The sequence below is a fragment of the Cavia porcellus genome, unplaced genomic scaffold (genome assembly GCF_034190915.1).
Source record: "Cavia porcellus strain 051 isolate PalLab524CR breed Dunkin Hartley unplaced genomic scaffold, mCavPor4.1 scaffold_8, whole genome shotgun sequence".
Classification (NCBI taxonomy): Eukaryota; Metazoa; Chordata; class Mammalia; order Rodentia; family Caviidae; genus Cavia; species Cavia porcellus.
Window position 1 is genome coordinate 41,049,888 of NW_026947491.1, and position 27,879 is coordinate 41,077,766.

General features: G+C 53.2%; 2 protein-coding genes across 5 annotated transcripts; one reads left to right on the forward strand and one right to left on the reverse strand.

Moving 5' to 3' along the window:
- On the forward strand, nt 1-17,494 carry Kcnh3 (potassium voltage-gated channel subfamily H member 3). Of its 3 annotated transcripts, none has more exons than XM_023567568.2 (15): nt 1-139; nt 1,592-1,821; nt 2,249-2,383; nt 3,313-3,446; nt 3,854-4,097; nt 4,470-4,627; nt 4,711-4,918; nt 8,560-8,847; nt 9,122-9,321; nt 9,677-9,926; nt 13,898-14,115; nt 14,848-15,179; nt 15,590-15,696; nt 16,337-16,413; nt 16,508-17,494. In XM_023567568.2, exons 2-15 carry the CDS (start codon nt 1,692-1,694, stop codon nt 17,102-17,104), a joined length of 3,078 nt encoding a protein of 1,025 aa, XP_023423336.1. In that variant the 5' UTR covers nt 1-139; nt 1,592-1,691; the 3' UTR covers nt 17,105-17,494. The 3 variants fall into 3 exon arrangements, with proteins under 3 accessions (XP_023423336.1, XP_003475853.1, XP_013014754.1); XM_003475805.5 differs by having other exon boundaries at nt 7-139; nt 1,588-1,821; XM_013159300.2 differs by lacking the exons at nt 1-139; nt 3,313-3,446 and having other exon boundaries at nt 1,643-1,821.
- On the reverse strand, nt 17,488-27,879 carry Mcrs1 (microspherule protein 1). 2 transcript variants are annotated; one of them, XM_003475803.5, is made up of 15 exons: nt 27,741-27,879; nt 26,087-26,206; nt 25,444-25,582; nt 24,920-25,058; nt 24,160-24,318; nt 23,902-24,011; nt 22,553-22,661; nt 22,117-22,255; nt 19,451-19,526; nt 19,119-19,147; nt 18,922-19,014; nt 18,664-18,746; nt 18,422-18,509; nt 18,029-18,156; nt 17,488-17,925 (listed from the first exon to the last, which is right to left on the reverse strand). In XM_003475803.5, the coding sequence occupies exons 2-15, from the start codon at nt 26,094-26,096 to the stop codon at nt 17,839-17,841; spliced, it is 1,389 nt and encodes a 462-aa protein (XP_003475851.1). In that variant the 5' UTR covers nt 26,097-26,206; nt 27,741-27,879; the 3' UTR covers nt 17,488-17,838. The 2 variants fall into 2 exon arrangements, with proteins under 2 accessions (XP_003475851.1, XP_005006541.1); XM_005006484.4 differs by lacking the exon at nt 26,087-26,206 and having other exon boundaries at nt 27,741-27,870.

The window sequence follows — 27,879 nt, forward strand, 5'->3', positions numbered from 1 at the left end:
CCTCCCGCGGCGCTGAGTCCCCGCGCCCCGGAGGGATGGGGCGGGCGGCCCCCGCCGCCTAAGATGCCGGCCATGCGGGGGCTCCTGGCGCCGCAGAACACCTTTCTGGACACCATTGCCACGCGCTTCGACGGCACGCGTGAGTCAGGCCCTCCCCCCTAGCTCCCTGCCAGGGCCCGCGCTGGTCCTGAGCCCACACTTGTCGGTGAACCCATTGGTTCTCTCCTTAACCCCTCAGAAGCTAGGACATTCGTTTCCTTTCAGGCACCGTTTTCTCTGTTTCTCCGGAGGGCTCAGGGTCAACACAGCAACCTGCAAAGCATCATGGCTAGAAGATGTCCCTGGTTGTGGGGCCTGTTCCTGGGGGCGCAAACCTAGACCTAGTCAGTCTGACCCATCATATCCTGGCATCTGGCTCAGTTGCAAGGACAACCCTCACAATGGAGGGGTGCTGGGTGCGGTGAGGCCCAGGAGTCTGCTCCCTGTCAGCCGGGGGAAGGCTCAAAATACAGATACAGAGAAGAGGTTTGCAAACAGAGACACAGTAGGTAGAACTCAGGAAAGTACCAGTGTCCAAGCCCATCTAACAGCCTAAACTCACCCACCTTGGAAAGCATGTCCAGACCCAAAGAACATGGGCTTGGAGACTCCCACCAGGACTGGGGAAATTTGGAAAAGGCCTCCTGAGCTTCTGGATCCTGGGCTACTAGGGCTTTGAGCACAGAGAAACAGGAGAGCCAGATCCCTCCTCCTTCTCCACCTCCTCTTCCTTCTCCTCTTTCTAGTCCTCCTCCTTTCACACCCTCAGTGGGGTGCTCTCTGCCTAGCATGCTCTGTGGTCTCCAGTTCCTTTTTTTTTGGTACAGGGTATTGAACTCACAACCCCTCTCTTGCCAGGCAGATGCTTGTGCCACTGAGCTGTATCCCTAGCCCTCTGGTTCTTGATAAAGTGTGAGAACCCATCACTGGCTCCTCTATCTGCTTTGTCAGGGTGCTTGGCTCTGGCAGCCTGCTGATTCAATGCCCCCACTCCCCAAATACATGCTCAGGCTCTTGTGTTCAGCCACCATTCTTGCACTGCCATTCTTGATCACATTTACTAAGACCTGAGCCAAGTCAGGCAGCTAGGGCAGAAACTCAGACAGTGACTTGGGTTGCCTCCTACTCTAAGTCAGTTCCAGTAGGAGGAACCAGCCAGCCAGCCTGGTTACCTGCCTGGTGGGTGAACCTGGCAGAAGTAGCAGTGGGGCTGAGGCGAGCCTAGAGCAGATGATGCAGTCCTTTGGACACCCTCAGCCCTACCCCTTCCCCAGGCTGCTCAGAACAGACCCCAGAGGACATAGTGCTAGTCACATGTGCTGGTTCTAGAATGTGCTCTTACACATGCAGCTAGCAGTAGGCACTTGCAGGGCCCTGATGCAGGTGACACACTGAGTCCCATTCATAAATAGCTCCCATCTGGCACACACACACAAGAGTCCTGGTGTTTGTGAGATCCACCTTTTGGTTGCAAGGTTTTGGGAAAGCAGCAGTGGTTGGTACCCATCCCTTCACCCCATGCCATCTCTGAAAGGTGCTCTCTTGCAGATAGTAACTTTGTGCTGGGCAACGCCCAGGTGGCAGGGCTCTTCCCTGTGGTCTACTGCTCTGATGGCTTCTGTGACCTCACGGGCTTCTCCCGGGCTGAGGTCATGCAGCGGGGCTGTGCCTGCTCCTTCCTCTATGGGCCAGACACCAGTGAGCTCGTCCGACAGCAGATCCGCAAGGCCCTGGATGAGCACAAGGAGTTCAAGGCAGAACTGATTCTGTACCGGAAGAGTGGTAAGGAGCCACTTTGCTAGCTCACCCAGTCTGCCCCAGCTGGGAACCTGCCCCATTGCTACCTCTCCTTCTTTTCCTTGCAGTCTTTCCATGCACCCATCTACCCTTCTATCTCCTTTCTCTGCCTGACCTCTTGTCCTGAGCTCCTCACTACTCTTCTCACACTAGCTTCAGCCTCCACTCATTTCCAAGTCTGGGTTTTCCACATCCAGCAGAAAAGCATCCCTGTCTCAGTAGGACATGTCTTGACTTGACAGTCACATCTGCTCTTATTCACTGCTCCCTTCATCGAACCCTTTCCTCTAGGGACCCAGCCTGCTGCTCCCTCCCCCAAATACCCATTGCAGATATCTCACCTAGAATGACCCTCTTTCACCTTGGGCAGAGCCAAGCATGGGAGGTGGGCTAAGTCTGTCTTTGTGCCCAGGGCTCCCATTCTGGTGTCTCCTGGATGTGATACCCATAAAGAATGAGAAAGGGGAGGTGGCCCTCTTCCTGGTCTCTCACAAGGACATCAGTGAAACCAAGAATCGAGGAGGTCCTGACAACTGGAAGGAGAGAGGTAGGTATGCCCATGGGCATTGGTTTGGGGGCTGTGGCTGGGAGTTGGGTACCTCAGGCCTGGGAAAGACACCCAGATTGGGCTTGTGGGACCCTCTCCCTTGTGCTCATCGTTGAGTCCCTCTCTGGCTGACGGAAAGGACTGTGCTGCTCTCATCTCTATATACCCAGGGACTGGACTCTTTTCCTAGATAGATCATTTGAGACAAAGTTGAACTTTTCAAGTCAACTTTACTAAGAAACTAAAAGCAAACACATCCACCAGAGCCTGTGAAGCATCTCTTTCCCCCACCTAGTAGGGTTGAACACAGGCCCACCTGGGTCCTTTCCCTGCAACACAGGTGGCTGGGAAGCCCCAGCAAAAGTTCTTTTTAAGTTCTTGGGTCTTTCCTCTCTTATACCCTCTAAGGCTGGGGCAGGCCTTTGGGCAAGTCAGAGCTGACATCAAATGCTGCTTCAAGGCCCCTTTGCCATCTGGGAATGCTGGGGACACTTTCTGTTCTTGCCCATGCCCCAGGCCTGAGTCTTTGTTACCACCTCTGATTCCTGCACCTGGATCCTGGGCCCCTCTGAGTTCCGATATCCCTCTGCTGATAACCTTTACTAACTCTGCCTCCCTTCCCTGTGCCCCTTGTCCAAACGCTGTTGCCTCACTTTTCCCTGTAGCCATACTCTTCTCTGTTGCCTAGATCAAACCTTCTCCTAAAAGTAGGCTCTGGAAGTATTGTCCATAAGCACCCCTAGAACTCTTCCTTCCTGAGGTTAGCAAGTGACCTCAGGAAGTAAGGAATCCTGAGCCCCAACTCTGAACAGACAAAATGGTCACTGAGCCATGTCAGTTCACAGCCCAGCAACTGATGCCTTCCCCCACGACCCTGTGCTGAGGTGTGTGCGTATGCACCCCACCATCTTCACAAGTCTCTTTTGCAGGTGGTGGCCGGCGCCGATATGGCCGGGCAGGATCCAAAGGCTTTAATGCCAACCGGCGGCGGAGCCGGGCTGTGCTCTACCACCTGTCTGGGCACTTGCAGAAGCAGCCCAAGGGCAAGCACAAGCTCAATAAGGTGGACTGAGAACTAGATTGTGTGTTGGGGTTGGGGACAAGGTAGCAGCAGGTGGAAGAAAGGGGAACTAAGCACATCACAGACAAAATGTCCAGGGAGCCACCACCAGGCCTCACCAGCACTTTGGGGGTTGGGATTGGGGGAGGGAATCTCATGTTTGATCCATTGAAGGCATAGAAGAGTCTTGGCCTTAGTTCCATCCTAACTCTTGCCCTAAGTGCTTGGCTGCATCATTTGATCTCTCTGATCCTCTGTTTTATTATCTATAAAGGGGGGACCTCTATATCTACATCAGATATTGAGAGTTTAGGGAGAGAAAGAAGGTGAACATCTGTCCTGGACACTATCCAAACTCAACTTTTGCTGATATCATTTTCTCCCTCCTGGACCTGTCCTACCACATTCAGGGAGTGTTTGGAGAGAAGCCAAACTTGCCTGAGTATAAAGTTGCTGCTATCCGGAAGTCACCCTTCATCCTGCTGCACTGTGGGGCGCTAAGAGCCACCTGGGATGGCTTCATCCTGCTCGCCACACTCTATGTGGCTGTCACTGTGCCCTATAGTGTGTGTGTGAGCACAGCCCGGGAGCCCAGCACCGCCCGTGGCCCGCCCAGCGTCTGTGACCTGGCTGTGGAGGTCCTCTTCATCCTTGGTACATGCATTTGTATCCTCTAACCTGCCCAGGCCAGGTGCCCTCAGTCTCAGTGGAAGTTGTGTGCATGGCTGCCAGAGCCCCTCTTCCTCTCCCTGATTGTTCCATTTGTGATCCATAAGCTTTGAAATCAGACCTAGACTCCAAATGTGTTTCTACTCTAATTTGTTAAGGGCCCTTGCGCCAGTCAGTTTCTCCAAGCCTCCGTTCCTCCCATGAAGGAGACATAGCAGTGTGTGCCTGCTAAAATTACTGAAATAGTTGGGTTGGTGGTATATGAAGGGGCCTGTACACCACTAAGTTCTGAGCCAGTGCCCAGCAGTGAAGAGTGGCTTCCCTTCTCACACTGGCTCCCACCCGGATTCTCCACAGATATCGTCCTGAATTTCCGTACCACCTTCGTGTCCAAATCGGGCCAGGTGGTGTTCGCCCCAAAGTCCATTTGCCTCCACTACGTCACCACCTGGTTCCTGCTGGATGTCATCGCAGCGCTGCCCTTTGACCTGCTACATGCCTTCAAGGTCAACGTGGTAAGTGTGGCTGGGCTGGGTGGGCGGGCTTTGAGCTGGTACTGGCAGAGCCTGCCTAAGATGACCTCCCTCCCCTGTCTCAGTACTTCGGGGCCCACCTGCTGAAAACTGTACGTCTGCTGCGCCTGCTGCGCCTGCTGCCACGGCTGGACCGCTACTCACAGTACAGTGCTGTGGTGCTGACCCTGCTCATGGCTGTGTTTGCCCTGCTCGCCCACTGGGTGGCCTGCGTCTGGTTCTACATAGGCCAGCGGGAGATCGAGAGCAGCGAATCGGAGCTGCCAGAGATTGGTACTGGAGGCTGGCTGTGGGGAGGGGTCGCAGGCCAGAGGAGTGGTGCCAGGTGGAGCGGGGTGTGCAAGTCTGCCTGTGTGTGCACCAGAGAAGGGGTGGACAGGTGTGTGTGATGGTGCCCACCACATGGCAGCCTGCTCTCCAGACAAGCTGGTGAGGTGCCTTCAGAGTCTCAGTCACCTGTCATGTCTTCCTGAAGGCCAATTTTTATCATCTTCTTTAAGCCTTTGCCCATCTAGGAAGGACACACAATGAGCTGCTGCCCTTGTGGCTTCCTCTTGTGCCACACTGTCTAAAGCTTGCCACCACCACCTGAGATCCCCAGACCCTTGCCCCACTCTTGTCACCTGCACCTACCACTCCTGAGTCCGAACTCTCCCTGAGCCTAAATACAGCCTTATCTGCCTTCCCTGCATCTTCACTCTCCTTCATTTCACCTCTACTGCTGCAGCTCCTCCTCCCTCAGCTCATCACCCACTCAGTCTTACTCCCGCAGGAGGTTTTAACCCCCACCTCTCCACCCAAGGTGTTACCTTGAAAGTTGCAGTGCCCTTATGGGGCCAAACCCTGTCCTTCACGAAGTCTTTATAGCTCCTGACCCTGCCAGCCACAGTCCTCCTGCTATGTGAGGCGCAGCCCTTAGAAGCCCTTGAGTTCCAGGGAGTTCAGACAGGCTTTCCTCACATCTGTCCTCCAGCCTCACTTTCCTTTCCCGTGACCATTCCACTGATGCCACTCAGCGTCACTACTCCCATCCCTTCCCTGTAACAGATCCATTCATTTCCACCTTTTCTAGCTCTCAGTGCCCCTCAGCTCAGAAACTGAGCATGCCTCTTCCTCTCCCACCCTCCAGCCCTTGGTCAGCTTTGCAGTAACTGACCTTTAGCATGATTCCAGCTGCACAGGTGGCCTCCCATGTCAGTCGGTTCCCTGGCTGGGTCACCGGGAGTCCAGGTCAGTCATAGGAACCTGCTCTGATCAGTTCCCTGGGGATGCTAAGGCTCCTGAGAACCCTCTCTGCCTCACCAAGTGCATGAGCGGCTGCTGTGTGCCCTGAGGGCCCATTTGGTTACTCCCAGAGCACCCTAGTTGCTGAGCCTGTGGAAACCAGTTCACTCTGACAGTGTTAGCTCCTTGGTGCCTGCCCATCCCAGGGGGAGTCCGTGATAAAGGCTGTTCTCAGGTCAGCAAATGCTCTGACCCTGTCTCTGACCTTAAAAGGACGAGATAGCACATCTCCAGGTCATCCTCCCACCTCCCATCCCTTAGGCACTCAAGGTCTTACATTCATGAGGCTCCTCTGTTCCAGACACCTCATGGGAATCAATGGTCTGCTATCAAGAATATTTCTGAGTTGGGTGTGATAGTGCACACCAATAATGCCAGCTCTTTAGGGGACTGAGAGGAGAGGGTCACAAGTTCGAGCACAGCCTGCTCAAATTAGTGACTTACAGAGACCCTGTCTCAAAAAAGCGTTAGGAAAGTAGCTCAGCGCAGAGGCCCTGGTTTCAGTCGCTAGGACCATACACACATAAAGAGAGGCTCTCAGAGAGGTCGTAGGTCCGCCTGTGATGGACATGGGATTAAGGGACCAACTGACTCTTAGATTCTTTTACCCATGATCCCTGAGTTCTAGGATAGTTTCATTGTGTTTGGAGCTGGAACTGGCCCACATTTGAAACATTTCCAAGCCCTTTACATTACCACCTCCCCCTTCCCTCCCCAGGGAAACTGCCTTCCAGCTGGGTTCATGCCAAACACAGGCCTCCCAAAGTTCAGCCTTAGGAAGAGAGGTCCTTGTGGGGAGGTGAGGCTGGCCGGTCGGGTGGGTACTGCTGGCTTGTCTGCTGGAAGGCGCTACTGTGGCTTCTCTGCTGCAATCCCCTCTTCTACCTGCAGTGTGGGCAGTTCCTTCTCTAGATTCCCATTAGCCCTGTAGACATGCTAGAGCCAAAGGGAGATAATCCAGGGCATTTCTCAGTGTGGAAGCCATCAGCACCCAGAACAGCCTCATGCGGAGGCACCGTCCTGCCACCAGATCCAGAGTCTCTCCATGGTCAAGACAGAGAGGAAAAGCCCCCTGCCCCATCTTTGCCTCATTGCTTCCCTCTACCCCATCTTACTCCTTCCTCAATACCTGGCTTCACCTTAGAGACCCTACTAAACAGTGACTGGGAGGAGTTGCATGTATCCACTGCATGCTCATAGCCTCTATCAAACAACAGGAGAGTGACCACACACCCTGGTTCATATTCCTGAGCCTGGAACTTGATGTCTTCTGTGCTACCTATGCTTTCCTAAAGTCTGTACCGCCAGGTTTGACTCACGCCTTTTCCTACATCAGAAATGACCCCTGCTCAGTTTCTTTGTATCTAAACCCTCCCTTTCCTTTGAGGCCAAGCACACATGGTCTATCTCCACCCCCCCCCCCATCACCCTTTTCTGGAAGCTGTTGAGCCATGGATCCATTGCACTTAGGTTTGAGCCCCCTCATGTGGTGCCTCTGGGTGTAGCTTCTGCCCAGTTATCTGCTCATCTGAACTGGAGGCCCTGGGGTACTCCTGGTGCTCAGTGAGCAAGGTTGCTGAGGAAGTGGCTGTGTGGATAGGAGGAGTGGGTGCAGACCACAAAGGTTATGCGCAAAGTGTTGGGGCAAATGTGGCCCAGGTCTGTGTATTTTGAGGGCAGGCACAGCACATGTACACAGGTGGCTTTGACTACAGCAAGGATCGGGCACTGTCCCTCTGCCACTGCATTTCCCATTAGCCAATAGGTCCCCTCTCCCTTCCTCCCATGAGCTCAATCCAGCACCTGGAGCTACTACAACCCTCCACCCAGGTTCACAACTGGCAGCCACAGGCTCATGAGCCACCCAAATACACAGGTCTTATCCTGCCAAAGCCAGGATAAGAAGGGTGACCCCTACCTGTGTGTCTGTGCAAGAATAAATGCATACACACACACATGTGCCTGTCCACCTGCAACCTCTGAGTGTATTCACCTGTGTGTATGTGCATCCCCATCCTTGCCTGTGTGTCAGCTGTGTCCCTTTGTTTCTCTCCCAAGTAGAAACAGCTCTTTTCAGTGTAAGTGGGATGGCTGTGTCTGGGCATCTGTAAGGTGCTCACATGTGTATCCTTGTCTTGGCTATGTGGGAGACCTGTGCATAGTCCACATGGGTGCGTCTGAGAGTGCCAGTGTGAGCTTTGGTGATTTCTGTGGTTTGGGGAAGGGAGCTTTCTGGAGGAGACAGGCTCAGACCAAAACAGAAAGAACAGTCTAGGTGAACTAGTTAGAGGAAGCAGTACCACCCATCCAGCCATAGGGGCCAGGCTGTGACTGAATACCATGAGCTCCTGCCCTCATGTCACCCCTACAGCTAGGCCTATTCCTGAGAGTATCAGGAATGATTCTCCTTACTCCACTCTCAGTACCACTAGGAGCCAGCTTGGAAGGCAACAAACTCTTCTGCTTCCTGTGCTTGTCTTATTGAGGCTTAAGGGGTGTACTGGGCTGGCAGAGGAGGGGACAGTGTGGAAAGGCTTGGGGTTGGGTCTGTGTGTGCATCTTCCCCATCAGGCACCCCACAGTTGCCACATGGCCCTGCCTACTTAGCCTCCCCTTCTCCCTCTCCTCAGGCTGGCTGCAAGAGCTGGCTCGGCGGCTGGAGACTCCCTACTACCTGGTGAGCCGAAGCCCAGCTGGAGGGAACAGTTCTGGTCAGAGTGACAACTGCAGCAGCAGCAGCAGCAGCAGCGAGGCCAACAAAACAGAGCTTGAGCTCCTGGGTGGGCCGTCACTGCGCAGTGCCTACATCACCTCCCTCTACTTTGCACTGAGCAGCCTCACCAGCGTGGGCTTCGGCAATGTGTCTGCCAACACAGACACTGAGAAGATCTTCTCCATCTGCACCATGCTCATTGGTGGTGAGGCCAGCCCCGAGGGCTTCCTGGGAGACCTCTCTTAGACTTCCAGTCCCAGGGGGACCCCCCCTTGCCACACACCCCCGCCAACCCTACAGGCCGGAGGTTCTTCTGCTTGGGTGGTTTACAGAACATGGGGCCAGGCCTAAGAGAGCCCCATGTGCCCTGCTTAGCAGTGTAAGGATTGGGGAGGGGCCAGAGGCCAGATGTGTCCAGCATGGTGTCAGGCTGAGCCTAGCCAGGCCTATGGGTGACCCTCTCTTGCCACCCTCTCTAGCTCTGATGCATGCAGTGGTGTTTGGGAATGTGACAGCCATCATCCAGCGCATGTACGCCCGTCGCTTCCTGTATCACAGCCGCACTCGAGATCTGCGTGACTACATCCGAATCCATCGCATCCCCAAGCCCCTCAAGCAGCGAATGCTGGAGTATTTCCAGGCCACCTGGGCTGTGAACAACGGTATAGATACCACTGAGGTGCGGACCTCAGGGGCTGGGCCTTCCAGCCTTTGCTCCCTCCATGGGTTTGCATTTGACCCAAATGATCAGGAGTATGGGTGGGTGGAGAGTAATGCAAAATCTTTTCCTCCCCACTTTCATTGTCTCTTGTGGGGACAGCAGCTTGGTACAGAGGGCAGCCAAGAAGGCCTGGAAGAGGAATGGGGCTCCTGAAGGGGGAGCAGACACAGCCGCCTTTCGGACAGCATGCTGGACTGCATGCCGTGCAGAAGGCTTCAAACCTCCTTCCACCCGTGCCCCTTACTCCTAAGGAACTGGCAGGAGGGGGCCTCCTCTTCTGCCCCTTAAGCCTTCTCTACCTGTTCACTTGCAGCTGCTGCAGAGCCTCCCAGACGAGCTGCGTGCAGACATTGCCATGCACCTGCACAAGGAGGTCCTGCAGCTGCCACTGTTTGAGGCAGCGAGCCGTGGATGCCTACGGGCGCTGTCCCTGGCTCTGCGACCAGCCTTCTGCACACCTGGCGAGTACCTCATCCACCAAGGTGATGCTCTCCAGGCCCTCTACTTTGTCTGCTCTGGCTCCATGGAAGTGCTCAAGGGAGGCACTGTGCTTGCCATCCTAGGTTTGTATGGGTGGGAGAAGACATGGAATTGGGGTGGGCTTGGGAACTTGATCTGCAGAAAACCTGGGGAGTACACATAAGGCCACAGGGGAAGAATCAGCCAGGATGGAATCAGGAATGACTACAGTGCTGGGCAAAGCTCCCAGGAGACCCAGTGATGCAAGGTGGTGACATTGGAGGGAACCACTGTCTCATAGGTATTCTTGGGACCAAGTGAGTGAGGGGCCAGGCTTTAAAAGCAGAGGGCCCATGAGAGGCCAGAGGAGTGCACTTTTTTTGGTGTGTGTGTGGAGGAGGCAAGGTCGTGATTTATAATGTAGGCCGGCCTTTAAATTGCTATGAAGCCCAGTCTGGCCTTGAATTTGTGGCAGTCCTCATACCTCAGCCCCTGAGTGCTGAGAGTATAGGTATGTACCGCCACGCTCAGCAAGGAGCAGTGCTTCCTATCAGGAGGGCCATGCAGTGCTGTGAATAGAGGTGGGGGAAAGCTGTCTAGGCATGGCTGAAAGGAGGGGAGCATGAAACCTGTCCTTTGTGGACCCCGTGGGCCAGTGAGATGTGGCTTTCCTGGGGCAGGTCATAGAATAGGCCCAGAGCCCAGGATGGATCTCAGCTTCCAAGTGACCAGGGAGATTTGTTCTGGTGAAACGGTGCCCGCAGTGTATATACTTCAGTTCTTGGCAAAACAGAGAGGTAAAGGTGAACAATCCGTTCCCTTGACCAAGGCACAGAGATTGCCCTTGTGGAATGAAGTGTAGGACTCTCAGCGGCCAGAGGCCCCTTACATGCTGTCTTGCTCAGATCCCATAGAACCCAGTAAAGATGAGAACCATTATCGAGGTCAGAGACATTGATGAACAGCTAAGGACTGGCCAACAGGGTGTGAACCTGTTCTGCCTGACTAAATCTCATGCTTAGATGGCATCCCCAGGCACCTGGGGAGTCCTGAGTGCTGAAGGAGCCACTCTCAGGAGGGCAGGATGTCCCCCTAGCTGTAGGAGAGCACAGGAAGCGCAAGACTGTCCTGGAAAGCATGACAGGGGAGCACTGCCCTGGTGGGAGAGGCTCTGGGGCTGAGCCCAGAAGGCGAGGGATCCTGGGACCTGCTTGGGAAGTCGAGATTCATGTGTGAGTTGGAGGAAGGTGCCGACCCAAGCACAGCTGATCGGCCAGCTGGAGCCCAGAGGGGCTGAGGTTCAGAGCTACAAGGGGTTCTACAGTGAAGGCTGGAAACACAGAAAAGAACCATGGAGGTGAAGTCATGGTATCAGATGGCCCAGTAGTAATTGTCCTACCTCCTTTGAGGAGGAGGGTCATCCAACAAGAAAAAAGAAGTCCCACTGGGGATCTTAGAACTTAAGAGGTAACGGGATGGCAGTAGCCTTCTTGTCAACGTTCATGAGTTCACCTTCTGAGCCCACATGCAGAAGTAGAGTTATAGCCAGGCACAGTGTCATATCCCTGTACTCCTAGGCATTTAGGGGACTGAGCAAGGAGGATTACTTGAATCCAAGAGTTCAAGACCAGCTGAGCAAACATCTATCTCAAAACAGGGCTGGGGAGGTAGCTCAGTGGTAGAATGCTTGCCTGATAAGTGTATAAATCTGTGTTCCCTAGGTTTAGTCCTGGTATCTCACAAAAATAAATAAATAAATAAAGGGAGAAAGAAGAAAAGAAGAATTATGGTACTCAAGTGTGGCTGGCAATCCTTGAGTAATTTGGTAGAACAGTAACCTGCTCAATCCAAAGCAAGATTGTTGAGTTGTTATAAACAGATGGTGCTCACTTTGGAGCCTAGGAAGCTAAGTGCAGGCATGGGACCTCTCAGCATAGTCCTCACTGGCCCAGCTGTGAAGCCTCAGAAGAGTCACAAGTGGTATTCAGTGTTCAATGGAGCTTACAGATTGGCCCTTGCCTGTGGTTCAGGCCTTTGCCTCCAGAATGTCCCTAGCTCTAGGGCTTTTGCCATTGCCCCATCCTCCTCAGGCCAACAAATTCTACATTAACTACTTCCCCACTGACTTGGAGACTCTGGGTGCCCATAAATGCCTGGTCTGAACTGCAGTCATGACCAGGTTTTCTGCTTTGCCTTCACCCTCGTCTCTCTACTTGGCTTCTTAGTTGAGCATCCACTTGTGTCCTGCCTGCTCCTGGGGCTGAGACTGGCTTTGGGCTCACCAGTGTTGGTTTGGAGCCCCACCTCTGTGCACGGACTTCAGCCAAGTGTTGAATCCTGGGAAGGAAAAAGGGGGATAGGTGAGCTGAGCCTAGTGTGCTTTTCAAATGCCAACCTGGGGACAGTCCCTGGCAGTGATGGCGAACCATTTAGAACACTCAATGGTAATAAGCAGCCAGCTATAGCACACGTGCCATGGGGTTGCCACCATTGGTCTCTGGTACCTGAGGCCATCTTCAGTCTTTGCCTGGTTCTCTTTTATGTCATCTCTTGGATGAGGACAAGAAACACACTTGTACCATTCCAGATGACACAAATGAGAGAGAGAGAGAGTTCTCAGAGAATCATATTGAGATCTAGTAGCTCTTGAACCAGAAGGATGGCCTGAAACCAAGAAGATAAAATTTAACAGGATGTATTCTACACTGAAGTATGAGGAAAAACTACAAACATGGAGAGGAGTCCTCTAAGGCATCGTCTTTGTCCTTGTTACAGACAGCAGTCACATGGATGGTCTGGCAGAGAGGGCTACATTGCTGGTAGCGTGTGTTCTTCCTGAGCAGAGATTTCACTCTGCCCTTGCTGGGAATAGCCCAAGAGGGCTCTGGCTGAAGCAGGGAGAGGCTGTGAACTTCTACAGGCACTTAATCTGCATTAACTTTTGATCCTCACCATATCCCTGGACACAGACACCCATTGATTCTCCTTATCTCACTGATTCTCATTGATTCTCTCTCTTTCTCTCTCTCTCTCTCTCTTTCTCTCTCTCTCTCTCTCTCTGACATAGTCCCCCTTTGTAGCCCAGGCTGACTTCAAACTCCCAGTGACCTCCTATCTTAGCTTCCCAAGTGCTGGAATTACAAGTGTGTGCCATATGCCTGACTGTTTCATTGACTCTAAGACATATATTTCCCCCTGACCATTAAATACGTCTGAGAGGGGTGCAGACCGTAATTGATGCCATTTTATAGTTGTCATCAGCCAGCTGTTAGTCTCAAGCTGGTGGTGGGAAGTCCTCCATGGACACCTGAGATCCAGAAAACCCCGCAGGATACGATGGGCCACACATACAGTCCCTGTTTGTCAGGAGGAATCAAAAGCTGGGCTTTTTAGCTTAGTGATAAGCGTGCACTTGCCTAGCATGTATAAGGCCTGGGTTTGATCACTAGCAAAGCAAAAAAGAAAAAAACAAACCTCGTCTCCTTAGGCAGCTGCAGCAGCTCTTAGTAGAAGAGGCAGCCAGAGCTTGGGAAGATGAAGGAGCTTGGCTGCCTGATATTTTCACTCTGCCTCACAGGGCACTAAACTGTTGCTTCTAAATTCTAGTCCCTGGACAAGCTGCACCTGACTCAGACTTTCAAGGTCGTGATTGTGAGGTCTCTTGTAGATGTCATGATAGTAAGGTAGGGATGGGGACTGGAGTTCTGATTGTTTTGACTTTTCCAAGGAATTCTCATTGACAGCCTGTCTGAGAACCACTAAAACTGATGACTGTTCAGTCTTTCAGAGCAAAAAAGCTGCGGCTTCTCACAGGAGTTTTGATCTTGGAGGTCAGGGTCTGGGGCCCAGGCTCTTCACCTCAGGTCCGTGTGGGGGAGGAGCGAGGCAGGCAACAGGGTCAAGGCATGGCCCAGGCTTCTCTGCTCTCTGCCTTGGCTGGAAGACTTCACAGTGAGGTCTCAGCTGGAAAGGCCTGGCTCTGCAGGGCAAGCACAGTGGCCTCTGTCTGGCCTTCCTCTGTCCTAGTGGTCAAGGGTCAAGCATCCTTGACTTGACCTCTGCTTCTTCTCCCCAGGGAAGGGCGATCTGATTGGCTGTGAGTTGCCCCGCCGAGAGCAGGTGGTAAAGGCCAATGCTGATGTGAAAGGGCTGACTTACTGCGTCCTACAGTGTCTGCAGCTGGCTGGCCTGCATGAGAGCCTTGCACTGTACCCTGAATTTGCTCCTCGCTTCAGCCGTGGCCTACGAGGGGAGCTCAGTTACAACCTGGGTGCTGGGGGAGCCCCTGCAGAGGTGAGGGTGCTGGGTACATGTATGGAGGGGCTGGGGGGTGCCTGGAGAGGTGGGAAGAGGATGGGGATGTGAAAGGACACACCTACACGCACACATGCGTACATGCAAACATGAGCAGGGGCCCGTACTTTCCCTGGCTTTTCACATCCACACACTTTGGAAAGCCAGCCTGGCCATATCCAGCCACCTCTCTCAGGCCATCTGGAGCACCCAGGGCCCATTCAGAGCAGTCTTAGGTGAGGGATGCTGTGCGTGCTGGTGTCCACTGATCCTTACCAGCTGCAGGTAGAGGGGCAGGGGGCTGGGCAGGAAGCTGGGCAGGGCAGGGCCAGGCACCAGCCTTCCAGACTGCTTCTCAAGAGAGCCCTGCAGTTTGTCACCACCACCCCTGCCATGTAAAACAAGCCTGTCTGAGGAGCTTTTGAATTTTCCTGATGTCACTAGTTCCAAACCTATTTTAAGCACTGAATTTTCTCAGACAGTTCTGTGACCCTGAGGGACCAAGTAGAGGAGTGGTATGTTCACATTTGGCTAGAATTTTGAGGGCCAGCTAATGTGCCCAGGACTTGGCAGCTTTGTGGTGGTAGTAGCAAAGCAGATCACTCCTGGCGTCTTCTGGGGCAGAGTGGCAGAGCAGGTATTCTGTTTAACAGAGGATGATGCCTTGGTAGGGGAGATGACTGGAACATGACCGGCCATACTTGCTGACTGTGTGCTACCTGCTGTACCCAGGTGGACACCAGCTCCCTGAGTGGTGACAATACTCTCATGTCCACCCTGGAGGAGAAGGAGACGGATGGAGAGCAGGGTCCCACAGCCTCCCCAGCCCCAGCAGACGAGCCCTCCAGCCCCTTACTGTCCCCTGGCTGCACCTCTTCATCTTCGGCTGCCAAGCTGCTGTCTCCTCGTCGAACTGTGCCCAGGTCACGTCTAGGTGGCCGAGGGCGTCCAAGTAGGGCAGGGGCTTTGAAGCCTGAGGCTGGTCCCTCTGCCCACCCACGGACACTGGAGGGGCTGCGGCTGCCCCCCATGTCATGGAATGCACCCCTGGATCTGAGCCCCAGGTGAGCAGGCCCTAGGCCCTCCTGGCAGGGTGGTGGTGACAGAGACCCCAGCTGGATACACCTCATTCTGAGCACCCATCCTTCTGTCTTAGCTCCTCTCAGCCTGCACGGTCCAAGCCTGCAACCTCCTGGAATCCTCCCCTGACTCTATCTTCCTGCTGCCTTGCTCCCCCATTGGTATAGACCATACTGTGCTCTTGCTGTTCTGTGTTACTTGTGCTTGGCTCCCAGCTAATATGCAAGCTCCTAGGGGAAGGGACCATGTGTTAGCTTTGTTTTAGGACCCTTAGGCCCCCTGGCCAACTTGGGGCTGCTGCAGTCTCTGTGTATGGACACTAGAGCAACCTAACCTAAGGCCACAGTGCCTGCATGTCACTTGACTTGTCCTGTTTGATTTATTGGGTCCACAGGGTTGTAGATGGCATTGAGGATGGCTGTGGCTCTGACCAGCCCAAGTTCTCTTTCCGGGTAGGCCAGTCTGGCCCCGAATGTAGCAGCAGTCCCTCTCCTGGACCAGGTACTGAGCCCTGGGTTAGAATAAGTTGCTGGGGTGGTCACTCTGTCCCATAGACCTCAGGCACTATTGGCCTCTGAGTTTGGTATTAGAGAAACTGGCAGAGGCCTCTTGTCACCCATGTATGTACTATTGGAAGGTTTGGTAGTAAAGACCAGCATGGGACCTTGGTTTGGGTCTCTGCTCTGTGAGCTTTCTAGCACTGTGAACTTGGCCTCTCTAGCAGCAGCTTCGTTTCTGTCAAGGAGGTGGTTGGCCACATTAAGATAATGTAACCAAATCCCTGAGCTTGATGTCTGGCTCACTGGCAGGATAGAGGGCTTTGATCAGAGTTCAAACTGCAAGGTCAGAAGCCTAGGGAAGTACAGAACTCCCAGGAATGTCTGCTTCCCTGGAGGACAGAACACAGACAGGTGCAGAGAACACTTTCCCGAGGGGGAGAAGCATGCTGGCAGTGACTCCAGGCTTCCCAGAGGGTTTTCCTGCCCATGGCATTTGGGCAAAACTACACTTCTTGGGTAGGAAGAGGTTGTTCTTGGGAGTTAGGTTCTGCCAGGTCAGTGTAGTCTATTCACTGGGGTCTGAGGCTGGAACCCATGCCATCTCTTGCCAGCCCCAGCTTATAACCTTATCCTGTCCACAGAGAGTGGCCTCCTCACTGTCCCCCTCGGGCCCAGCGAGGCAAGGAATACAGACACACTGGACAAGCTGCGGCAGGCGGTGGGTGAGGGGCAAGTCAGGGGTCAGGAGGGAAGGGGCAGGTACTGCCTTGGCTAGAAGTGGATCCACTGACCCTGCCTCCTCCTTCCCCAAGGTGATGGAGCTGTCTGAGCAGGTGCTGCAGATGCGGGAGGGACTGCAGTCTCTTCGCCAGGCTGTGCAGCTCATCCTGGCACCCCAAGGGGAGGGCTCATGCCCTCAAACATCAGGAGAGGGGCCTTGCCCCGCCAGCACCTCAGGGCTCCTACAGCCACTGCGTGTGGACACTGGAGCGTCCTCCTACTGCCTGCAGCCCCCAGCCAGCTCGGCCTTGAGTGGGACCTGGCCCCACCCTCGTCCAGCGCCCCCTCCCCTCATGGCACCTTGGCCCTGGGGCCCCCCAGCATCTCAGAGCTCCCCCTGGCCGCGAGCCACAGCTTTATGGACCTCCACCTCAGACTCAGAGCCCCCTGGCTCAGGAGAACTCTGCTCGGAGCCCAGCACTCCTGCCTCACCTCCTCCTGAGGAAGGGGCCAGCCCTGGGTCCCCAGAGCCTGTGAACCAAGCTGAGGCTACCAGCACAGGAGAGCCCCCACCAGGGTCAGGGGGCCAGGCCTTGTCCTGGGACCCCCACAGCCTAGAGATGGTGCTTATTGGTTGTCATGGCCCTGGGACAGTCCAGTGGACCCAGGAAGAAGGCACAGGGGTCTGACCAGAAGCCCAGGCTCCATGCTGTAGGCGCGCCACCCTTGGCAACTCTAGCCAGCCTCAGGACTCCATGCTGCCCATTGGCTCAGGGCACAGAGCCTGAAAACAAAGGCAGGCTTGGCCCAAATCTCAAGAGGTAGCCTGGAGCTTCAGGGACAGGCCCCAGAGACAGGAATCTACAGGTTCCCACTCCTGGGCCCCCTTCAGCCTGCTCTTGTTGACCTCTTTGTCACTCTTGTAGCCTTAAGGGTGTTGACAAAGAGGTCAACAAGAGCAGGCTGAGGTCAGAGGCCTGAGGACAAGGAGGGGTTCCGGCATCCTTTGCATGTGCCCATCTCGACCTTTCCTTACATTTTTTTATATTAAAAAATATAATAAAGAAACTACTTTGGAACGTAGTGCTTTTTATTTACAAAAGAAAAACAAATGGGAAGTCTGGAGCTAATCTGCTGGAGACACAGGAGTGAATGTGGTGACTAGGGAGGTCAGGGAGGGTGGTCTGCAGGGAGGAGGGCTGAGGCTCTGGCTGCGGGGAAGCACAAGGGTCCCAGCCTCCCTTGGCTTCCCAACAGCCCGCCCCACCTTCCCTCAGTCTCCAATCTGTGGGCCAGCAGTTGGAGCTCCTGCTACCCATTCTAAGCAAAAAGTTTTGCCAGAAGCCTGAGTTTCCAGCGCAAGGGGCCTGGAATGACAGTGGAAACCAAGGTCAGATAAAGCCCAGGTTCCTGCTCCCACTCCTCACTGTGGTATGATCTTGGCAGCCTCTGCCCGGATGAGGGCAATGAGGTCCTGGTTGATGAGGAAGACAAATCGCAGGCTGGCAATCTAGGTGAAGAGAAAAATGACTCAGGACGGGGACAGGTCAGGCCCACATAGTAGCTTGCACGCCCTTGGTCTTATCCTGGCCTTTCCACCTCCTTCAGCTCACCTCCACCACAGAATTGTTGCTGAGGCGCCATTTGGAGCCACACAGCACAGGCCGTCCATCAATGTAGATGGGCCGTCGGCCCTCGTTGGCAATAAAGAAATCACCGTTGTTCTTCAGTTTGATGACACCTACGGAAGCAGAGAGGAAAATAGCTAATGGGACTAAGAAAGGCCAGAAGACAGCCAGGAACCCTCAGGTACTTTCTGTTTCCTGGGGACACAGCCCTGAAAGCATCTGGGATGTCCAAGTCAAGTCATAGGTCTTGAAATGCTGATTCCTTCAGCCTGATCCATGGCTGGTCCCTGTGAGTTCCCAGGACAGCAGAGGGCCGGGGGACATCTCCACACTGCACCCTCCATGGTGGCAGGGGTGGGTGGGTAGGTGGTGGAATACCTTGCTTCCGGGAGATCTTCCAGGCCGGACCCTCCAGAGACAGGTCCACATCAATCTGGTTATCCTTGGTTGCTCTGCCCAGGGTGATCTAGGGAAATGGGGCAGATGAGGGCTGGGACCTAAGGAATGGAAGACGGAGGTCCACAAAGGGCAGGCTAAGACAAAAAATCAAGGACTAGACAGAGAACAGTGACAGAGGAGGGATGGCAGGAAAGAGTGAGGATGGGAAGGGCCTGCCTCACCTCACGCGAGCGCATCAGGTACCGAACCATGCGGCCCCGCAGCACTGCCAGGGTCTGGTTGTCGAAGTCCGGGGAGCTCATGCCTGGGGAAAGAGGAGGTGAGGAAGGGCCTGAGTAGGAGACAGAATCAGAGCAAGGGCTCGAGCAAAAAGAGTCAGGGCTCAGGAAAAGAGTGCATCCAGCTAGGCAGTGAGAGGGAGGGACTCGGTAGGCTGGCAGATGCTGAAGAGTGACCCTTCTGTTCCCCTGGCTCCTCACCTGTGATGCTGTCCACGAGCACCTGCCACTTGTGCAGTTCTTGCTCCAGCTGTCGGATCTCTCGCTTCTGGCGCCGGTCAGCCACTGTCAGCTCTGGGGCAAGGTGGGGTGGTAAGGACAGACACTCCAGGCCAGCAGCACCATGTACTGATCCTGGAGCTTCCAGCCCCTCCCAGTCCCTGCCAGGGCACACTTACCATGCTCCAGGACCTCATCCCGCACGTCCCTGTGGGTGAGACAGAAGATGCAGCAGGTCCCTTTCAACTCACCTGCCATGCGGTTCATTAGGGTACCCCTCACCCCTTCAGACAAGTGGCCCAGCAAGCTGCTTACTAGTGGTGACCCGGCCTCCTTCCCCAAGACTAGCGTGGCAATAAAAGAAAGGCAGTAGCCTGAGCAAGGGGCTCACTAGAGAGGCCAAGCACAACAGCTGCCACTGGAGCCTGAAGGCTGAGTCAGGCTGGGCAGCCTGGGTGCTCTACCGCAGCAGACCTAACCGTCTCTACTCTGCTTTGGCCCAGCCACTCACTTGAGCTTACTGTCATCAATCAGGTCCTCTGCGTCGGAAAAGTTCAGCACTTGGTCCCCCTTGGGCAGCGGCTGCACTGAACAAATGACAGAGGAGGTTGAGTGCTGAGGCCTCCTTGAGCCCAATCTGCTGAGCAGACAGCTGAGCTAAGCAGAGAGCCTCAGAGACAGACCCGAGGGAAGGGCCAGGACTCTAACCCAGTTGGCTGAGGGAAGCAGCGGTTCTAGACAGGGCAGGAAATGCAAAATGACCCTTGCCTGGGGTTCTGGATGCATGAAAAGGCTTTTGGGGTACAGTCTTAAATTAGGCAGGGAAGATACAACTCTGAGATCCATTTACAGATGTAGAAATGAACTCAGAACACCCTAGACTGATTCCAAATCTAAAGTGCTCTTTCCAGCACATTGTGTGCTCCCAGTCTTTCCTGCCATTCTGTGTGAAGGCCAAGAGGCACACATCATTGGGAAGAGGTGTTGGTGCAAGTGCCTCACGGAGGCCAGCACTTTGTTTTGTTTTGCTTTGCTTTCTCAGTACAGGGAATGGCATCTAGGGCCTGCACACTGAGCTACATCCTGAGCCTTTTTTATTTTTGAGATAGCACCTCTCTAAGTCACTAAATTGGCCAGGCTGGGCTCGAACTTGGAACCCTCTTGCCTGTCTCCAGAGTGCTGGGACTACAGGTGTGCACCATCACACCAGCTAAACCAGTGGGTTATTATTTGTAGTCATGACCTGCTCACAAGTCATGAAATTACCTGCATTTTATTTATTTTTGGTACCGGGGATCGAACTCACAACTGAACGCTTGCAAGGCAAGCACTCATGCCGCTGAGCTAAATCCCAGGCCCTACCTGCATTTTTTTTTTTAGGGACAGGGTCTCACTATATTGCCCAGGCTGGAGTGCAGTGGCTATTCACAGGCGTGATCCCACTACTGATCAGCACGGGAGTTTTGACCTGCTCCGTTTCCGACCTGGGCTGGTTCACTCCTCCTTAGGCAACCTGGTGGTCCCCCACTTCCAGGAGGTCACCATATTGATGCTGAACTTAGTGCGGACACCCGATCGGCATAGCGCACTGCAGCCCAGAACTCCTGGACTCAAGCGATCCTCCCACCTCAGCCTCCCAAGTAGCTGGGACTACAGGTGCGCGCCACCGCGTCCGGCCCTACCTGCATTTTTTAAAAGAACAAAATGCAATAGGGTAATATCAGAAATTATCTAATATAAAGGATAAATAATGTTTTGTGGAAGTTTTTCAATTTATGTTGCTCTGGGATTTGAACCCAGGACTTCAGGCATGCTAGGCAAGTGCTCTTTCATTGGGTTACATCCCCAGCACAGGTTTTTCAGGGTTTTTTTGATGAAAATATAAGAGATTGAGATGCCCAAAATTGGAATATGTGCTTAAGCCAGGACTGCAGTACATGCACTGCAGCAGACAGCAGCGGAGTGGCTGTCAGTTCAGGGAGAGGGCTATGTAGGAGCCACAAAAGCTCCTCAGCCCCTGACCCTCGGGTGAGAATGTATGGGGAAATGGCACTGGAGTGGTCACCCCACTAAGTCCCAACCACCAGGACTGCCTGAAGTCCCACTATGCTAATGTGCAGTGACTTCACAGCTAAGCTGTGTGGACTATTCCCAGGGACTCCCAGGGACTCCCAGCTCTAAGCAGTCAAAGACAATCTTAAGACATGGCTTTCAGTTAACAAAATAACTTCCAAATACTGACAAAGGAGCTAGATTTAGCAGTAAAAACAAATTTTATCCAGTATGTTTCTGCTTCAAGAATGCAGTGATAGCTCAATATAGAAAAGAAGCAGAATTCTGGCAGCTGCAGGAATAAGGATCGCTGTGGCTGGATCACTAAAGGAGGAGGGACCACCTTTCTACAATTCTGAGCAGGAGTATCTCTTCCTACCCCGAAGTTGCAGGACCCTAGTAGTGAGGTAAAGGACACAGACAAAGCTGCGTTTTCAGGAAAGTATAAACGATGATGGGGAAATAACTGGGCACAGTGGTGCAGAGCTATAATCCAAAGAGGCTGAGGCAGGAGACACAATGTGAATTCGAGGGTAACCTGGGCTACACAGTGAGTTTAAAGCCAGCCTGTATTACATAGAAAGACCCTGTCTCAAGAGAGAGAGAGACAGGGACACAGAGAAAATGCAAGAAAGAGAGAAAGAGTGCCTATTATCCTAGAGGAACAAACAAGAGAGACTCACAATTTTTCTTGTTTGAATACTATCCACAAGAATGTACTAATGGGGCCTGGGATTTAGGTCAGTGGCTCAAGCACTTGCCTGGTAAACATGAGGTCATGAGTTCAATTCCTAGTACCAAAAAAAAAAAAAGAATAATAATAAGAAGAAGGTGGTACTAATGTATTATTGTGTAATGGAATGACAGAATGTCAGGAAAAAACAAAAAATAAAACAAGAGACAATAGTTATTTGGACTTTTTGCCCATGATTGCTGGTAACACTGGCTACCTTGATGTCACAAACCATTCCACCTGCTCTGAAAGTAGTAGTCTTTGTTGGAAACGGCAAAGAGGACAGCAAGGGCCACTGAGAAATCTGGTGCAGGGCATCTAAGGGCAGCTGCATCGAGAGCACCATACTCATACACACAGCCCCGCTTGTTCTGCCAGCTCCCGGATGTTACCTGTCTGGTCTTCCAGCAGATAATACTGCTTCATGAGCTGCCAATGGGCCTGCAGAGACTTGGCAGTCCGAGCCAAGTAGAAGGCATCCGGGTGTCTGTGCAGCAAATCCTGGAAGGTCTCCAGGGTGGGCTGGCTGGTCTGGGGAAGGAAACATACCCAGGGTGATTGAGTTTTCTCCCTCTCTCCCCTACCTTCCCTCCAGTTTCTGTTCTGCTCCTCTCCCCAACCCCACTCCCATCCCTATCCCCCCTACCCCCACAGGAACTAGAAGAAGCAAAATCACCCAGCAGGTGTGGTTCTTCCTGAAGACTACCCAAAAGACCACTGCAGATGTGTGTACACCCACATATGCACACATGCAGACAACTGTCTGGGGCTGCTTGCATCCTCCTGCCCCAATCCTTAACCTTAACCTTGCACCCAGCTCAGACTTACCGATCCTACTTTGCTCAATAGCTGTTCCTCAGCCTTGCTGAACAGGGCCTTGCTCTGAATGGCTGCAATAGCCTCTGGGTGCAGCTGCCTCATGGCCTGGCAGGCCAGCCTGGGCGTGAAAAGAGACAGAGGGCAGACCTGAAGGGAGACCTGGGGTTCCTACTTCCATCCAGAACCTAGAAGTCTAGAAGTTAGGCCTTCAAGAGGAAAAGTCAAATCCTAGCACTTGGGAGACTGAGGCAGGAGGATTGCTATTTGAAGACAGCCTGGTCTCCACAGTGAGTTTAAGGCCAGCCTGAACTACATAGCAAGACCCTGTCTCAAAAAACAAACAAAATGCACTTCCTTTCAAAAAAAAAAAACAAAACACAAACACACAACAACAACAAAAAAGAAAAGCCAAAGGCTTAGCACAGAACCTGTGGCCTCATACGTTTGCCAAATGAACGGCAGGCAACCCAGAAAACTTGAGGCTGCTGTGTTCCCTAAAGGCCAGTCGTGAGGCAGATCCTGAAGCCAGCTGTGGTTCCTCCCCAGCCTTTTCTCCTTACTTGGCTAAAGCTGCCACTCACTAGCACTGCTAACCACCATCTCTTTCCTACACAAATGCCAACATACTTCATTGTATATCGGCACCACGACTACCACTTAATTGGCACCACGGATTGTGGAAGAGTAGAAGATGGCTGTTCAGCACCCAACCAAGTTTTTATTTATTATTTTTTGGTTTTTTGAGAAGAGTTCTTGCCATGTAGTTCAAGATAGCCTCGAACTCACTATGGAGACCAGGCTGGCCTTAAACTCAGTGATCCTCCTGCCTCAGCCTCCTGAGTGCTCGGATCACAGATGTGTGCCACCACAGTTGGTTTCAACCAAGTTTTAAAGACACTGAACTAAGTGCCAGAGGAGGAAAAATGTGTTGCATGCATGCAGTTCATTTGGAACCCTGGGTGTGAAAGCTAGAAGGGGCCTTGGTGGTATTCTGTTCTGACTCCCCCTTCTTATGAGGAAGAGACTATGAGAGATCACTCTGGACAGGCTGGGAGGTGACCTGCCCAAGGTTACAATGCACAGTGGTGGAATTGGAGCTCAGCATTCATGTGGGCTTTACCCACCATGCCTTTTCCTCTGCATTCAGACTATCATGTGTCTGGCAGTGGCTAGAACTAGCTGGCTGGAGGCAGGAGGAAGCCTCCCTGTGACATTCAGCAGGTCCAGTGGGTATAAGGCCCAGAGCCCCTGCCTCTCAGGTCTCTCCTTTGCAAGCTGATACAATCGAGCCCTTCTATTCCATGAGCCAGCTCTGTTGTCCCCAGTACCTCTCCTCCACTGGAGCCAGCTGCACTTACTTGGAGATGACAGGATCGTACAGCAGAGCGTACCAGCGCTCCTGGACTTCTCGAAGAGTGAAGCGGCAGCTGAACTTGACGCCCAGGTGGACTGATGTCAGGTCGTTGGTCTGCAAGGCCCCATGTGGGTATTGCTAGCCTCAGTGCTGGTGAGAACCCTTCTATACCACCCACAGGGCCCTCGAAGGCTAGTTTAGCAGCCAAGAACTGAAGGCCGGAGGTAGAGGGGACCCTAATCCTGTGGTGAAAGCACACTACCTGCAACACAGCATTGATGAGCAAGAGGTCATCTGCTGGTTTCCAACGGCCCAGATCCTTGGTCACCTGAAGGGGCTGCTTGCTCTTCTTCACCCGCTTAGTGAGTCCTGGGGCTGGGGCAGGGCTGGGAGGCACAGGAGCGCTAGGGGCCTTCGATACCTGGGTATAGAACAGGATCAAGTGAGCTCAAAGCTGGCAACAAGGCAGTTGGGCTTCACGCCTAGTGCTTCACACACTGTGCGGCAGCTGCAGCCTTAGTTGATAACAGGAAGCTAGGCAGGGAATTCAGCTTTCCAATACCCACCCTACTCCCGCCAAATTATTTCTACATTATCCTTGACCATATAGGGTCTTCTCTTTGTGGGTAGTAGCCCCAACCCCAGAATGGATGGTGAGTGGGGAGGATACCAGGAAAACATTCTTGCTGGTACAGTGTCTGGGGCCAGAGCAATGCCACCTGGGGGTTATTTTTACATCCTGCAATGCTTGGAACAGGCTGTCTGCTCCCAGAATAGATGCTTGCTCTATGCCTCCCACAATGAATGTGATACAGGATGCAGTGGCGGGAGGGGAGGGGGGCAGCAAGAAAGGAGAATAGGAAGAGATAGAAAGGAGGGATCTGGGATGGGGGCTGGGGCAGCTTGGTCCTCTCACAAGCCTCCTCTGCAGAGCTCTTGGCAGCTGGCAAAGATTCTGGGGAAACACAAAATCTGGCACTACTGCAGCTCCCCTCCCCAGCCCCCATCTCTCAGTCCCTCACCTTCTTCTTCTCACTGGAGGAAGGTTCACTCCCTGAACAGCGCCCTGGTTCTACCCCACTGGCCCCCTTTGCTCGAGTAGAGGACTTCGCCAGACTGCTTTCCACCAGCTCGTCGTCGAACTTCTTCCTCTTGATGAACCTGTGGAGGGTCCTGCCAGTGAGCCATCTCTACTCCTCCCTGGTTCCCCTTCACACATCCCCATCCTCCAGAACAAAGGAGGCTCTCAGCAGGAGCTAACTGCTCTGCTCTTTCCACTTTCTACCAGAGCTGGACTGAGAGGCATGGAAATGCCACATTCAGCATTCTGAAATGACCCAAACTGCACACAAAGATTTCACATTAGAGACTGATGATCTCCCTCCCTCCTCTCAGAACCATGCAGGACTGACAGGAACAAAAAAGTATAAGGTTCTGTTTAGGTCCCAGAGTGGCTCAGGCAGCCATTTCCAACAGAGGCAAAGGTACATGGCACCGAATGCCACAGGCCTTTCTCCTCTTCCCAGTCCCTCCAAACCCGGACTACCTGGAGGAGCTTCTCCGTTTTGGAATGGTGCCCAAGGCCTGGGAGGAGGCTCGCTTTTGCCCGGCCAGGGACTCCTCATCCTCTGAGCGGCTGGCAGTACCTGATGCCATCAGAGATGAATCTAGCAGCCCCTGAGAATCTAGAGAAAGAGAAATGGTGAATGCAGGTTTCCCAAATGGCTACCAGAGCCCTCAGCCTCTGCACACAGGCTTCTCCTCAGCTCCCTTCCCCTGCCTGCCTCTCAGTCCCTCCCCTGGTTCCTTGACATTTTAAAATGATATTTCCTCAGCCATCCAGACCCACCCTGGACTTAGACCTGGCCCAGACTTTCCACGCTGGGCAGTTCTCCTAATGCCAAGGGTCATGTCGTGCAGCACATGGTGCTCAGGTCAGACTGGTGATGCTGACACACTGGGCCCTAGGCATACTGCTCCCTTTGCCATCAAAATGCAGCACACCAAAGAGCAGCTGCTCAACAGCAAGTCAGTCAATTGTGGCTCTGCTGAAAGGTATATGGGTGGTGCTGGCCCAGGGGGAGATGGCAATGCCCAGCCAAGATGGAAAGACACATGCCAGGTACTGAGCAGAATGAGCTGATGCTTGGTGCCCAAGCCTTCGAGGAGCTGGCCTGGCCTCATACTACCTTTGTCCATCCTCTTTCAGTCCCAAAGCCACTGGTTCCAAACCACAGGGCTAGGAGGAAGGGTCCTGCGGGCTCATCCAAGGATCCTGACCAGGTGAGCTTAGAGGCTGAGAGGAGATTCTGCAAAGGAGAAATGAGGCTCACTGAGGCTCAGGTTTCCTGGCCAGCCTCACCTCCTTATACTGGCTCAGCTCCCGTAAACTAATGGAAACATGGGAGTGCAAAGAGGGGTAAAACTAAATATTACTGTTCATAAAACAGCCTCCCTGTGAAAGACAAGGAATATAGTTGGGGGCTGGGGATTTTGCTCAGCAGCATAAGCGCCTGGCTTGCAAGCAGGCAGTCGTGAGTTCAATCCCTGGTACCGACAAAAAGGAAAAAGACCAAAAAAAAAAGAGTATATAGTTGGTTGTGGTGGTGCATGCCTGTAATCACAGAGTTCGACAGGACAAGGCAGGAGGATTGACTGCGAGTTCGAAGCCAGTCTGGACTACACAGCAAGACCATGTCTCACCAAAAAAAAAAAAAAAAAAAAGTGTAACAGTTACAGACTCCAGAAAAATCCTACTATTTTAGGAGGTTCACAGGGCTAACTCTACTTACAAGTGTTAGGTTAAACACTCGACTATAAATTAGTGAGGACAAGGGATGCTTGGCTCACTTTTTTTCTTCAGCTGCCCATGTTGTGCAGCAATACCACCCTTCCCCAAAACCACAGCACGGCCGGACGTGGCGGACGTGGTGGCTCATGCATGTAATCCCAGCACTCGGGACGCTGAGGCAGGAGGATCCTTAGGAGTTCGTGACCAGCCTGGGCTACAAAGTGAGCTCAAGGCCAGCCTGAACTGCATAGGGAGACCCTGTCTCAAAAAGACAAAAAAAAAAAAAAAAAAAAAAAAAAGACCACAGCACCTTTAAAAAGGAGGGGGATCTAGAACACCAATCAGTATTTTTTTTTTTTTTCATTTATAGCTTTTGCTGAAATGGGTAGTACTTCGTGGAGGCTAAAAAAGTGAATTCTGAGAACTTTGTGATTATAACAGCAGGGGCTACTCTAACCCCAAGAAAACTCAGGTGCGGGCCCCGCCCCTTCTGACCACGGTGGCTGAGTAGCGCTGCGGCCCTGCTCCGCGGTGTGCTTACACGCCTCCACAGACTACGGTGGGGAGTCATCTGAGAAAGAGGTGATGAGGCCGGATCCCGCAAACACAATGAAGCAAAATCTGCGCCCACCTTTCTGGCCCTCTGCCCCTTTCTCCCGCTAAAGCACGCCCAAAGTGGGGGATAGACCAGGTTCTTTACAGGGACTTAGGATACCAGCAGTGAGGAAGCAGCTCTGTAGCTCAAAGCACAGTACCAAAGGAACCTCAATGCTCCCGCGGCCTCGGTTTAAGTTTCACGAGATGGTAAAAGGGAAAGGGGGCCAAATCCCAGCCCAATTCTCACCCCCACCTTCAACATGCCACCTTTGCGCATGCGTAACACCTCGGGCCACATTCTAGCCCGCTTCTACTCACGCATGCGCAAATTTTCGGGGCGCTACCGGGGCGGGGCCCCAAAGCTTATGGGGGCTGGTCCCCCGCAGCACTCCAGGGAACTCCATTTCACCCCCAACTCTACTCGGAACCCTCAAAGGCGAACCATGAGGTCTCACCATTCCTAGGCTGCCAGCTCCAACAATTTCTCCCCGGCGACAGCAGCAGCCGCGGGGCCAAAGCCGGCTTCCGTGAGATACATCTACTTCCGGGTTACGAACAAGGGTCTGGGTAATCTTCCGGTTCGCTCTGAAAACT